At 32.5% G+C, this 16,200-nt stretch overlaps 1 protein-coding gene across 1 annotated transcript; it reads left to right on the forward strand.

Moving 5' to 3' along the window:
• The first annotated feature begins 9,281 nt into the window (after positions 1 to 9,281).
• On the forward strand, positions 9,282 to 13,723 carry LOC125077775. The gene is made up of 2 exons (XM_047689826.1): positions 9,282 to 9,454; positions 10,516 to 13,723. The coding sequence occupies exon 2, from the start codon at positions 10,533 to 10,535 to the stop codon at positions 12,021 to 12,023; it is 1,491 nt and encodes a 496-aa protein (XP_047545782.1). The 5' UTR covers positions 9,282 to 9,454; positions 10,516 to 10,532; the 3' UTR covers positions 12,024 to 13,723.
• The last annotated feature ends 2,477 nt before the right edge of the window (positions 13,724 to 16,200 follow it).

Here is a 16,200-nt window from a genome sequence, read left to right on the forward strand (position 1 = left end):
TATATTTTAATCTAACATAAAAATATCTACATATTAGCGTTGAAACCTTGGCCTCAAAACGGTGGTAACCTCGACAACCCGTAACTCGTGTTGTTTAACAATCTGTTGGTCACAAATATCGCAACTGTTTAGATAAATATTTAAGTTTTATGTTTGTTATTTCCTTCCGAACGCCAATAATAGTGGCACGTTACAAATTAATGTTCTTCATTAAACCAAATCATTCAAACCAAATAAGATTTTTTATTCAATTTTTTGCCATTGGTTTTTTTTTTACTTCTTCTAAGCTTGTATTAAATGTACTAGGCGAGCATAAATGTTATCCGAATGATGTAGGTATCTGTGCGAAGTCTATGTGTGTGATAACTCTGTCGCAAAAAGGCAACGCCCACAGCCAATCGTTGCCAAAATGATTCACGTTTACACAAATATTTATTTATGTAAATTATACTTATATATCATCTGATAAGATTATATTTGAATAATGTGGTTCCGTTATTGTTCAAATATATGTCTATGTAAAATTAATCTATATGATAAATAAAATAAAATGTTACTTTGATAAACGTCAGTTATTTCGCCTTAAAATAGCTACTATACTGTATAAAAACTATTATGAATATGTTCAAGGTGAAACTAGTATTGATTTTTTTATTTATCATTATTTTAATCATTATTTCAAATAACATTCGAACTCATATATAAGGATTATATAAAAGGAACCCCAAATTGTCGTGTTAGATAATATATAGAATAATGCTAACTCCATTATTCGTATGATGTCCTGGTACTTGGTTTGCTAATATAATTCAACAGTGATTAGAAAACTAAGTCTTATTTTATATCTTAATTAGTAGTTTTAGTTTCCTTGTTTGACCTGTAAGCAGTGTCCATATTTAAATTTTATGAAATAGTAATGTAGTAGTGGTAGTAATATTTGTAATGCATTAAAAACGTTATCCAAATTTCTTTCATTATGAAAAAAAACATCAAAATACTTAATTAGGTAATCAAAATACAAAACATAATTTTTTTGAAACTATTAAACATTCGCAAATCTCATTTGTTTTGTGTCTAAACATAAACATCTCTTTGAATTTATAGTACCCTAGTAGAATTGTGCGAATTTGACGTAATTTCGACGTTGTTACAAAACAAAGTTTTTTGCATGTTTCGGAACTGGCACGCGCCGCTCTCCAAACATCCGTCATTGTCGTGTCATCATTACGCTTGCTGCACAACAAAAGTGGACTGTACAGACGACGGTGCATTTCTCAGTAGGTCGGGGATACCCCCTCATTCATTTACGAATTAGAATGTGCGAATTCTTGCCGTCGTGTGTCCTTCACAAGTGTGTGATAAATATCATATACATGTACCGACATAGATTTTTACACAAGTTTGCGTGTGTGATCTGACGATATATACATACGATTAGTATTGGAATTGTTTAGAGGTTAGACTTCATATAACGATTATATTAATGTTCAAATTTGTAAAGTTATAATGATTATCAAATATTTAAAAACACGGATATTGTGTTATCATTAAATAACGTCGCTGTTATCGGACGAACGCACTTTATCTGCACGTACTTACGCATCGTGCGTGCGTATTGCATTTCGCGCCGTACGCACTGTCTTCTCGCACGTTTACAAGTAATGTTGCATTCAAATGATTACTTTCGCAAACGAATTTCTAATGAATTCAACTATTATACGTGATATTTATTAGGAAACTATGTGCGTTACGCATGTATGAATTATGAAATATATAAAGATTTTAAATAAATCTAAATAAAAATCTATAAAACTTTGTAATATTGTTATGTAAATTTTGTTCTGAGAAATTTGAAATTATTTTATCTATGTTTTGTCTATTTCAGAAAGGCCATTAAAATATTTAATTTTTATATAGTAAAATTGTAATTATATTTTAAAATTTCAGAATGGACTGAGGCAAACATTTTCATTTCATTTCATTTATCAATTTATAGTCTGTATAAAAAAGAGGTCAGATCGTCTTTAGTTTAAAGTGAACTTACTTATTTCTCTTACTATCTTTGCAAATAAATACAGTTATCTAATTGTTGTTTATAAATGAATACCAAATAAAATATGTCAACAACAGTCGTTATATACGATGCAAATTATGGTGATAATCTTACATCAACACTTCTTCGACTATGCCATACTAATTTTTCTATTATATAACGTTTAGCAATGTACGAATACGTGTTCGAAGTTGATAATATAACAGCGAATACTAGCAACAGATAGTACTATCGGTACTGAGAACTAATGCACGCGATAACGGACGATAACGGAATGACAAATTGCAATATCAGCTACGAAAATAACCAAAAATGCATGCAACTAAAGTTGATGGCTTCCCTGAGTTATTAATGAACTCACTTTAAAACGTTCATTCTATATTGAAATAGTATTTCAGTAACGCCCATTTATTTACCTAGTCTTATTGTTGAGACATGCCTAGTTATAGTTCAGGGTAAATTATTTCTATTTATAAGTAAGTAAATACAATATCTCAATCATTCTTTGATGAAAATGTCTTTTACATTATATGTATATGATTACTTCGAAATTTGGCTCTAAGAGAAATGACTTTCAGGAATGAGAAATGAATTCATAATTTATGAGAAATGACTTTCAGGATTTTACGTATGCACTGTATAGGCATTTACGAGTAACATAAACGTTTAACCACATAAAGTATTCATTTATTAATTTGATCTTTCCATGTATTCATTCAATCATGATTGTATTCTTGAAAAATATTTTCTCTATATTAGTGACGTATAATACTTTATTATCAAAGAACAAAAAAATATACATTTCGTATCTGATTATGAGGTAAAGACATTTTCACCGCATTATAGGATCAGGTCATATTTGCTAACAATATTGTAGTCGAGAACAATCTTTTTTTGATACAAAAATGAGAAAAGGGGTTTACACTAAGCCTTTTGAAGCGGGTCGAATTGGGTATGGACAGTGAGACACATTCGCCTGCTTTTTGCTATTATTTGGATCATAAAACTGTCAGCATATTTCATGCTTAAGTGATATTTGCTACCAGACTTTTGTGTTTTAAAAAAGTAGTGCCGATTACAATGTTGAAACGAACCTTTTTGTTGTATAACGTCATAACAGATTAAAAATATTTTAGGTAAAATATGTTCCTCCAAAATAAATCAATATCAAATTATTTAATGATTACAATATTTTGTTCTAATTAGTAAAAAGTTTAAGCTTTAAAGTAAGTACTTTTATTTTATGGTTAGAAATAAACATTATTATTCATAAGTAATTATATGATACAATCATGAGTTGTCTATTGTAGTGAAATACAACCCTACAATATTTACCCTAGCGGACATGGTCTCAATAAAACGGAGCTATTATAATAAAAATACAATTTTGGCCGCAACCCCATGTCAACATTAATACGGGGTGTTTGCGAATAAACCGCTCGTAAACTTGGCTGCCTGTGATTAAGGTCCTTATAAACATATGTTAAATTTTTGAATTGTTATTTGCTCATAGTTTTAATAAATATGGATCTTTAATCCACAATTATTTTTTTCATATAGTACTGTTAAAAGAAAAAAAATTCACGTTATCTACTATTTATAATATTTTTACAATTTTACAGTTAATCTTATTTTGAGATTTACAAGTAAATAGGTCTAAAGAACTGAAACTTTAGGTACTAATATGATATTAAATCAAATCGTACCAATAGTCACGTATTGAAATGTTATAAAAATATATATCTTACTCACATATAATATTTGACGTAGTCTCAATCAATATTCGTCATTAGTTGAAATATAAATAAGTGAGTTTGACCGTTATCGCGGGCTATTATTTGAACCTGTATATTTAGCTGAATGCGGACTAGTTTGTTGCGAATGATACCTGTAATTAGGGTCTATCCGGCTATCGCGGTGTCATCTATTCGCACCACTGCGGTATTGTGCACGCGCGACGGAAATATTATATGACCATGTTTTATTGATTTCGTTTAAAAAGCGCACTGGCCTTCGTTTATTAATGTTTGCATGTTTACTAACACTGGTCGATTTTACCAGTAAGATTGCACTGGATGACAAATTGACACTAATTAAAGGTTTTGAAGAAAGAGGTTTACTTATATTTTTATAAACCTACGGTAAATGAATTTATTAGCATTTAAATAATGACAGCGTCGATATTTCTATAGATTGATGCAGGTGTCTTTTAGTCAACCAATTAAATATGCATCGACTCTCCGCAGCAATCGTTATATTATGGAGTTGTAATAACTTCAATGGACGATCTAATTATCAATTGTTGCTTGAATAAAAATGCACGAACAACATTTTTTAAGTATATCTTCTGTTCTTATTAAAGAGCTACATTTGAGTTATCTTATTACTAGCGTTGTTTTAAATTAATTACATTTATAGGTTTACCTAATTAAAGTAAATAGTTCGTAAAGGTTAAATACTAGTTTCTAGTTTTAAGAGATATTGTGTATGTAAAGCAGTTGATTTCATATTGTTTCTTAAGATGGGTGTTCCGAAGATTTGGAAAGTTTGTTGCGTTTTAAAGTAGGCTTGTATTTGTTTGGAATTTTCATAGGTATTACGAAATCGAGGCTCTTTTTTAACATTTAGCGACTTGAGTCGTAATTTACTGAGTCGTTTTATGCCTCATTAACGATAGGTGCGCGTAAATCAAGAACTACTTTACGCAATGCCAAAATAAGTGAATAACGACAATGGCTCTTGCGTAAAATAGAATGAGCGTTATGTACAAGTGTGTCTCTTTAAGCATTTATATTTTTATTTATGACAAAAAAGATAATTGCAAAGTTACTAAAAGCCTACTTTAATTTTATACGTAATAATATAGGCTAGAATATTCTCCAACGTAAATGCAGTCCGAAAATGATTCTTTATCAAACGTGGCTTACTAGAAATAGTGAAACATTTGTTCCAAAACTTGTATAGGGCACAAAATATTCTTTGGTCACATTTTCTACTTTCCAATGCATTTTAAATGCATCGTATCAGTGCAACGACCATGCTGCGATGGGACGATCTCTCGCGGCTAGCAGATCGAGTCCGTCCAAGGACGTCCACTTCGACATTACCATATAAAACACATAACGACTCTATTGCATACGTAAAAAGACTCGTATTTGTTTGGCAAGCGATAACTTTAATCCGCCGACCCAGCCAGTAAGAAAAATGATCCTGTATAAAAAAAAGTAAAAAAGTATAGAGCTCGCGGTTGTTTTATTTTGTAGAGCTTCGAGCGAAGCCAACATGGCCGCGACTTGGGAAGCGAATTATTTGAATAGTTATATTTAACATAATACAAGTTTTTGGTTGTTTCCTAAGATTATGGTACACATATGTATAATTAATACGCTATATATACCTATTATACGTTTTAAGGGAAATGTAACGATAAAAAAATCAGAATTTTTTTATGTTTAAAAATATTATAAGCCACTAAGACGTTTATTGTTAAAAAAATAGTGAATAAACGCTCTTGACTTTTGGGATTTCAGTTAGGAAAAAAAGTTCGTTACGCGCCTCCTAGTCTGCAAGGCAGGTGCTCGCCGATATTTTGACAATGATAGTTAGCAGGACCGCCCTCGTTTAATTTAATAGTTAGTTTTTTCTTTACACTCTTGACCCATTTCCAGTTCCGAATTATTATATGATAATATCTCTACTGACTTATATTTATTCGTTTTGATTAAAAACATTCATGCTTTTTGTTAACTTAACCTAATTAGTAAAATGCTCTTTAATGGATTTTGTAACTTGTTATATAATAGATCTTATTTTCTTTATCAACGGGTAAAATTAAACACAAGATGCTGTTGTATTTTTCATATTTAGTTTGGTAAATATATGTATACGTGGATATTTATGGTCTCACAAATATAATTAAATAACAAAATAAGAATAAACCATGTTATAGGGATAGCAATAGACAATGACAGGAAAAAGTATATTGTTTCACCTCGGTCTCGGCTCTCGGGGAGTTTCGCTACAATGACTCGCATCCGGACTCGCCCGTTACTAGACGACGCTTACGAATTTCTGAATTAAGCATTGTCAATTGTATAATTATATCAATAGAATTCTTTCTTATAACGTATTTCAAGCGCTTAAATAAATTTACTGGTACTGCGTGGGGAAATAAACTCGAAACCTTATAATTAACAAGATAACTTTGCCCAGACGTGGGACATTTAATGTTACTGTAAATAAACGTTTAATTAATAAATTGCTATTAAATAAATTGTAATTGAACTGAATAATTAATGAATTAATTTATAATGATATCATAAATATTTAATGTACTTAGATGACTTAAAATTGATTTGTATTCGTCATCGAAAATTATTTAGCGTTAGCTATAATTAACGAGATACTTTTATTTAATTAACTTTTGTTTAATATACGACATGAGAGGGTTTACAACCCCAGATGATAGAGATAATATAAAATAATAAATTCACTAAGGGCGCGTGGCGGGAAGCTGATGACAAATGACGAAGCGGTCGGTACGCGTGAAATCACAATTATCTCTTTATGCTGGCCACCAACCCTTCACTCATTATGCAAAGTTAATTCTGTAAATACCGCTAATTCATTTTAAAATGTATTCAAACTTAATATATGTATTAATTTGTTTATAAATACATTTCATATTAACTATATTGATTACGTATTTAGTAAGAACAATTGGAATTAATTCGTTCCAAAATAATTGACCAGCAAGATTTATATATTTTGCATCTAAATTATTAAATGTATGTCTTATTGATTTTCTTACATCGAAAATGAGTACAATAACTTTTTCGTACTTATTATAATCCTTCTCTGAAGGTTTACATAGACAAATAGGCAGTACCTATGTTTATTTTTTTCTATTACAATGATTACTGATTATAGCGTACATTGTTACGATCACTTGATCCCTTATTTTCGGTTCATCAGTCGCGTCAATTTTGGAACTCAACAAGCCACCATGCGGGATCGCATTATTGCTTTTTTATTAGTTTTTTCTTTAACCCCCGCTTCGCATAAGTTTTTGCTGCGCGTGCGTCGTGGGATAGGTCGCGTCGCGTCACTGTTTATGCTGGTATTAGCATAATGCTACTTTAGGAATAGTATTGTTTATCAATTGTCACTTAAATTTTAATTGCAAATTCAACGTGGTTCTTTTTAACCTGATAGTGTAATAGTTCATATAATTTTATTTATCGCAATAAAACAAATAATTACGCTTGTCCGTGCCAAAGGTCGAAACTGTTAGAAATTTTAACAAAGGCACATTTGCATTTCTGCATTTGTATTTCCGGGGCAATAACCAAATTATCATCAAATTTAACGGTCGTGCGGTTGACCGCTGTTTTTACTTCTTACTACGTTTGTTATAACTAATACACCCATTAAAATTATTGCAAATACAACTAATCATTAGTTAATAATGTTGATTCATTTTCATTTCTTTATACATCATTTATAAAGTAGATTTGTTTTCTAAATAACTAAAGTTACCTTGTTTATTATCATTTTCACCGTTACAAGAATTTCCCACAAATTTAAATAATAACCAAAAAATTTGAATCCTCTACAAATGCAATGAATGAAAACGTCATCGATATGCAAATGATTGCGTTAAGAGCTCTCAACGAAATGCTTTTGAGTAGAGTGCCGCTGACATTCGCTGCCATTGTTTATACCCAGGAATTCGTACTTGAATAAATAGTTTCATGGGAAAATAAATTTAGCTGTTTAGCTATCGCATATTTAAAAACGATATACTATATATGATATACTATATTATATTATTGTCTATATACGTAATACGGCATGAACAAATTATACTCTAGTGATATATGAGTTTTTGTTTATGATTGATTCAATTGATTAAAATGCTTTTTCTTTATTGCTCGTAGCTACTTCGACAATCCGCGTGTCCCGTATAATTATTAATAGATTAAGATTGACACAACGTACTATTAGTGTATTGTATTTATAGACAATTTGATGTCCTCCCATCACCAATTCAATAAAACCCCCTTTACTTTGTTTTTAAAACGTTAGATATTCCATTGATCTATCACACTTAATCTTAAATGTTTTTCGCTCTAGGCTAAAAAATAATTTTGTTTAATAGAACGAAGCAGAATATGTGTATTTTTAAATATAATTTGTAAAGAATTATTTTATATTATTCTTGGATTGCCTTAAAAACTTTCAGTTTTGTTCGTTTCGTATCAACTTACGAGTGTGTAGATACATATACATTAAGCGGATGCTAGTTCTGTTAGACAAAAAATATTGCACACAGCTTGATCTATTTTTGAGTGCATTTCGCGCTATTTTGGCGTTCCCTACGCAGGCAATGTGTCATTGACCCCGTTTCACGGCGTTTGTTCACGTACTTTTGGGAAGTTTTGGGACGATTTACGTCGAGACGAATAACGCAACGAATGATATTTTGTTGCAACTTATATTACTGCGTTTTGAAGCCATTCGCTTTAAATTTTTCCTAATTTTATCGAAGGTACTGAATTGTAAAGATTTTCTTTTGTTTTTATATACTTGTCAGAAAATATTTTTTTACAAAACATATTTTCTAAAATATTATAAGTACATAAATATATAAAAAAATTGCAAACGCGAATTATTTCGGTAGAAGTAATTTGTTAGGTTATATTAAAAGTCGTAATAAGCATCGAATGCTATATTTTTACGTAATTAAACAAATTGCAGCTGTAAGTTATAGGCATTAGTTTATTTAATATAATTTGTGAAAGTATCTACCTCCCATCTAATGTAAATGCTGGAAAGCATATTAATTCGATTTTTATGATAATTAGCAAGACAAACTAAAAGAATACTCGATTTCGGTGACACGATGCGAAGTTCAACGTTAGCATACAAAGGGCCGGGGCGAGGCTACAGCTTTTTATGAGCCGATTTCGGCTTTAATCTATAGTGGATAGTGCACACGAGCATAACGCGGGCGTACAATGCTCGTGCGCACTCACGCACACATAGCAGGGTGCCCTCCTCAGCGGGCTGCAATTCGTCGTCGCGCCGCGGCCCCGCGCCTCCGCCCGCACGCAATTGCACTGCACTCCGACGCGGTGCGTGCGTAAAAAGCGCACGCAGGAGGTGCGGGGTAAGGCGGCGGAGAGGACCGCGAGCGCTAGCCTGCAACCAACAGTCACCGCTAGACGCTCGGAAGAGCACACCGCCCCCATAGGGCGCACAACTAACTCTCTCGCGCGAAACCACCCCCGATCGTGCTACGAACTTCGTACAGTGCCAATGCGAACTCTTGTAAAAAGTTTAAGAAGATTTATTTGACCGGCTTTCCTGAAACTGGATCTAATTTTTTTTCTCGAAACGGTAAGTTCAATTATTCTAATTAGTTTAATTTTTTTGCTTGTAGTAAATTTATCAAAATAATGTTCAAGAGAAACTTAAGTGTCATCGATTAATAATGGAACAGGTTTGTAAAATATTTTTGTTTTATTAATTAGCACTTTACTTTGATTTAAATAGATGATAAACAAGCTATGTAGCTGTAGCTCTTATATTATGCAGATTTCTTTACCTCTACTGGACTTGTTATTTTTAATTTTTTTAAGTTGATCAAGGGTAGTTCTTTGTCGTTCCCCCCTGTTCGATATACCTGCCGAATAAAAGGTAAAAGTCAATTTGGCAGTAAGGAAGGGCTATAAAGCGATATATGTAAATGGGGAAGGGCGGTGCAGTCGGGCAGTCGCGCTCCTTCATGACATACGCTCACACTTCGCGCTGACTGTCGGTCATAGTGCTTTTAACTCGAGACGTGCACGCATCGTGTACTCAAACAATTTTTTCGTTTGTGTTTCTGTAATAAGTATTATAGTTTATTGATATCTACGATGTATCCAGGTTCTACATATGAAGGCGTTTTGCCAGGTACGTATTCAAATAATATAAAAAAATATATAGTGTTTAAAAAGTGTGTTTCTAAAGTGATGATTTATATTTTGTTGCCAATTTTGTGTTATTTTCTCAAACTTACGAATTATATTTATATTTCATGAATTGTGTGTACATACATTTTCTTGTGAACTTTTTGGTAGATAATTTACCCATTTTGATTGTAAATAATATAAACTTAATTTAGTTCATATTATTAACTTTTATATTCTTAACTAAACTTACTAACTTTTTATGTTCATAACCTCTTTTATATTAAATTAGGCTTGATAAGATACCTAAATAAATGTTTTATATCGAAACATCTTAAAAAAATAAAACAATGAATAATGAGATATAATTAAAAAATGTACTTGCTTTTATGCTATATTAATGTTTTTTCGAGTAGTATAAATATAATATCGTCATTGTTATTCATATTTATAAGAATTGAAAGAGGTTTATTTCTATGTAAAATTAATTCTGATTTTTATTTACAGAATCACAACTAAGAAAAATGGGGAGCAGCGAAGGGCAGCAGACTTTTTGCTTAAAATGGAATCACCATAAGACAAATTTGGTTGAAATCCTAGAGGCTTTAATTAAAGTCGAAACATACGTTGATTGTACATTAGTCGTTGATGATCAAGTCACATTTAAAGCACACCGGGTAGTGCTTGCTGCAAATTCTCCATACTTTCAATCAATTCTCGCAGATGTGCCCATGGACCACTGCAGTATCCTATTTCCAGGAGTTAAGGATTTTGAAATGCGTGCTCTCCTCGAGTACATGTACACTGGAGAAGTTAATGTAACGCAAGCACATATACCTCGCATAATGAAAGTTGCAGAACAACTTGAGGTTAAAGGTTTGTTTGACATGACAGAGTTACGTCGGCGGCCTGGTAGTAGTGAACGTACTCCGGCTGCCTCACCACCTCGTGTAGTACCAGCAGCGCCTTCTAGCGTATCTCCGCCAGTTCCTACTAGCCGCTGGCCACCCCCACCTATCGCTCCTGCCCTCTCAGCCGCGTACGACTCGGCTGATATGAATCCGTTGAAACGCAAGAAGCTATCAAGCATGTTAGCTACTCGTGATACTCCAATATTAAGAAATGTTCTCGCTCAGGCTACTCCTGTTGATTCATCTCAACCTATATCACTCGTATGCCACCCTGTAAATCAGCACGAGTCAACACGCTTACACTCCAATGGATCAGCACATGAATCTGAACGCCCTATAAGTCCGCAACGTCCTTTTGATTATAGACCACGCCGATTGTCGTCCAGAGCCTCTTCTCCACACTATAATCGCTCAGACCGCTCAGAGGACGCCCATTCACCTTACACTGAAAGATCATTTGAAGATGACAACCAGAGATCTTTCCACCCTTCTCCTCCACCAGCAAATTTTCAACAAGATGTAAGAGCTGGATTAGCACCTTATGTTCCACCACAACAGAAACCTGAATGGAAACGATACAAGCAATATACAAGGTCAGATATTATGTCTGCTATTGAATGCGTGCGTAATGGAATGAGCGCTCTGCAAGCCTCGCGCAAATACGGCGTTCCCTCACGTACGTTGTATGACAAAGTAAAAAAATTGGGCATTACCACGAGCCGGCCTATGAGTCGCGGAGTTAAAAGAGAATCTAACGGGGCTGCTTTTCCTTACGGCTTAAGTGGGACTGGAGGCAACGAAGACGGAACACCAACGACGCCGCTTATTGATCCATCATTCTTGCAACAAGCTTTAGAAGGTGCTACTCGAGACGGCGGGCGGGAGGCCCTACATGCTATGGCTTTAGCAGCAGCTGCCCATGCAGCACTAGCTCCCAGAACTCCACCTCGCTCAGCGCCGCAGTCGCCTCGATCACCGATTCCTCATGACGATGACCATGTTGAGGACTTATCGGTTGCACGTCGACGTGATCCTGACCCACCTTCAGGTGTTATTGTTCCACCTCGCAATTTTGCTCTCGACTGTGGCAGCGAAAGAGATTGAATTATATTGCGAAATCATATAGAACATTCGAAAAGACTGACTTAGGCGTACAAAGTTAGAAGTAAGGCACTTATTGGTAGGTTACTGGTAGGACGCGCCGCGCGCGCATGCCACGCTGACCGGGCGCTCCGGCCGGGCGATTGCAATGGGCCCCGCGGCCACACATTTTCTACCTCTGTTCTTCTCTATTTATTTCCAAACGCTACTTATACCTGATAACGAAATCAAATTTCCGTTAGACGGTATGGCAGTGTCTTTTTGTGATTTATGTTTGTTTATTTTCTTCTGTATTTTTTTTTATGTTTTATAACTTTTACGTCTTTGTTAATGTATAGGTTAACTTTAATTAGCATATAATGTGTAACTTAAAGCGGTGACCGTACGATGATAGTAAGTACACCGCGTGCCTCGAGTAGGTCCACCTAGACGAGTTATTGTGCAATTTGTTGTCCGCGACTGTGATGTTTATAGACTGAAACGCCGCCATTACCTCACGCTCGCTACAGTTTTACTCTAGTCCGCAGCATCGCACGATAAGATCCTTTTAATTTCGAAGGTAATTTTAATTTAAAGGACCAGTGCGGTGCATAAAGCTCATATCACTATATATAGCGACGTATTGATATTCTATCTACCTAATGTTACGGATTAGATTAATTTCATTGTTTGCGATTTGCCATAATTGTTCATTGTTGATATCTAGTTGTATTCACTTTTTTCTGAATATTGATTGATTTGCACAAGCACGGACGTTTTTTAGGTATAGGTAAGAAGTTCATAAGCACTTGAGAGGTGTGGATGCTCAATCATAAACATACTAAATTAAAAAAATATATCAAGTTTCTTATTAATACGTAATAATTTTACCTAAGTATATTATAGTTATGTTAATATAACTAAATATCATTATAAACTAAATAAATCTTTGTACCTTATAACAATGCTAACTTCTTAAACAGAAATAAGACCCGTTGTAGAGCCTATTTTATTTATTGAGTATAAAAAACTATGTTGCACTTCTGTTATGTTAACTACTATAAAACAAAGCTATAATTTTATCGTATTGTTTAAGTTAATAATACTAATACTTTATTTTGTAATTATTTGAAGACTGATTTGTTACTTTAGTCTAGTTCGAAAATGCCATAGATACTTGATAGTATTTGCATATAATATTTTTTTAAGTCAACGCGGGTTTGTGTAGTCACGCACTACTGAAGTGTCACAGTATTGTGCCTTGTTTGTGGAAATCTAGAAGTTTTACGGACATTCCAGTAGTTACAATTTGTGTTCTTTAGTAATTTATGAACACATCACATAGTCTTATTTAAATTTTATCCAATAGGTAGTTGGGTGGTTTTTAAAAACGTTTTTTGTGTCGGGAACACAATATAATTATAAATGTGAATGTGAATTATTATTGATAATAAGCCTTATAATATACCTCATGATTTGTTTAGTTAAACGATATGTTATGTGATTATATCATTAATACCTACTTTCGTGCCTATATATAAAGTTAAGTATGATGTTATGCACTAGATCGTCATGTAGAGTTGTAGAAATAAGTACTATATCTATAGTTGGCTATGTATGTACCTCTATTAGTAGATTAAATTAAATCGAGTTTGTTTTATCTCGTACCTAAATATTATAGTAAGAACTATATTTACAGATAATATAATGTTATAAATACAAATTAAACGTTTAATAACCGAAGTTATAGATTTTATTGTACCTTAATTATTTATTTTTATTCAAGTTTTTACACGAAAACCGTTTTCTATAAAAAAAAATGTGTCCATAGGTATAAATCTCGATAATCAAGATACTCTTATGTTAAGATACCTATTAGTTGTATGATATTAGAGTTCCTTATGTTTATTAATAGACGTTGTAAATAAGTTGACTAATTACACAAAGCTTTTGTCTTTATCTTTTGCATGTCAAATTACTGATGTAGGAAATAGATTCATGGGTGTTTAAGTATTCACCTGCCATACAAACATTTAATGGGTGGTTAAAGTAAATTAATTTATTTCATATTAAAACATTTATATGAATAACGTAAGAAAATTATAAGAGGTGATGCGCTATGCTAAAAGTATATTAAACTTACGTATTTATTTGTGGATTAACTTTGTTAATTAATTGTAATTGAGTTGAGTTAGTAAAATTATTATTCAATTTGTATACATATAACAGAGAGATAAAGTTTGCAAGTTTGGATGTTTGGAGTTTGGGTGGATGAAGCTTGTTCCAAATATTAATGATTAATATTTGGAATGTACCTTTAGGATGGAAATAAACTGTCATCCATAGAATATTTCCACCCTAAAGGTTATTGTATCGTTAATACAAAAGGGGTTTTCGTAGAGACTCGTTTTGCAATGTAAGTCAACGAAAATACGGCCTTACGAATGACAATATTATGAGCGCTGCCTTAACAGTTAGAGATAATTGTAGAGTTTGAATAGACGTGTATTGATTCTCTTTAGACCTGTAAAGCAAGGTATATTATACAATCTATATGTTGCGGTGAATTCGAAAATTAGTTAAAGTTTAAATTTAGTCATACTAAAATATATTTAAAATTAATTTTAATACAGACAAGACCACGTCTGTCGGGTTTAATTGTGAATAATAAAGTTGTCATAAGATAGATTTTGATTTAAAGACAAAGGTTACGTGTTTAGTCAAACTTAAAGTATTTAATCATATAGGATGATCATAACAGAAAAATAGACATTTCCTATATGATTCTTACCTTGAGTCTACTATCTCAGGCTACTTACTACTACCAAAGAGCAATAATTAGTATATTGCGCGTTGATCCGGTTAAATCGCCTATTAAGCCGGGTAAAAAGAACATTACATACAATTGCTATTAGTAATTTATTGAAATAGAAAATATATAGCTACTTTAATTTCCTTTGATAAAATAACATATGAACCAATGCCTCTTCGGTGTCGCGTATCAGCAAAAATAAATCACAGGTTCTAATTGGATAAAACCGTAAGACATAAAAAGTAAAAATGTTATGATAAAATTGTTTAGTGGATAATTTATCGCCACCAGAATCAACCATTTACTGTAGACCTACAATTAGTACAACACATGATTTTATAAGCAATTTGGTTTGTAATGATAAAAATTTGGGTACTGTCATATATAATCCAATAGAAAATTCTAATCAGAAATATTAAATGACCTCCTTTCAAAAAAATATTAATGAATTGAAACGCAACCAAACTTATTTAAATTGAAGACTCTACTAAGTCAATTTAGCTTAGTTTTTAATATATTTTATTACTAGATACCTACCTACTTTTCCCTACCTACTTCATTACATATCTGTAGTATGTAATTAAAGGAATTTCTTGGACTTAAGGACATGTACTTAGATATTTATACATGTAGAGACATTATAGTGGTTCATATATATTTTTTTAACTTTCCGAGTGCAAAGCCACTATGAGTGGTAGTGTTCGTAAATACCTAAACCACAAGACTAAATTTATGTACTTGTAGATTTTGTGGTTTTAATTTCTCAATAATTTTAAATATCTATTTTTGTTATATTACGTACAATATTTTTCTAGAGGTAATCAGATTCTTACAAAATTATAACTAACCGTAAGTGCTTAGCTAGTTGTCTTTCAATCGTTTAGGATTAAAAATCCAACAAACTGTATAACGCTATGATTTTTTCGTAGGCGTCAACATAAAAACCGGAATTTGTAGAAGTTTCCCAAATACTTTTATTTTTTTCATGCAATATTGTGAGCTCCGTGGGTCTTAAAACATTCCCGACCCTGATTGGTTCTGGAATACTTGACTATCGCAAAAGATTAATTATATTAACTTAGTTTTATATGACTTTTAAAAGTAGCGCCAAAGATATACGATATAAGTACATATTATGATTGTAGTAAAATAAGGTAAAGAATAATGTAATGCCCTTGGGCAAATTCCATTTATATATATATAAAATAACTAAGTTAACATTGAACCTTTAAATTGCTTATTAACTGTTATCCAATACGACTTGTACTTAAATATTCTCCGTGTTTAACTAAAAGTATACATGTATACCTAATAATCGCCATGGTAATCGCTTAAACTTATTCTGCAGCGCCACCTAGTGGCAAATTACAGTAAAGTGGATAATATAAG

Source organism: Vanessa atalanta, chromosome 4 (genome assembly GCF_905147765.1).
Source record: "Vanessa atalanta chromosome 4, ilVanAtal1.2, whole genome shotgun sequence".
NCBI lineage: Eukaryota > Metazoa > Arthropoda > Insecta > Lepidoptera > Nymphalidae > Vanessa > Vanessa atalanta.

Coding starts and splice junctions, on each gene's coding strand:
- LOC125077775 (XM_047689826.1), top strand. CDS start 10,533: ATGGGGAGCAGCGAAGGGCAGCAGACTTTTTGCTTAAAATGGAATCAC.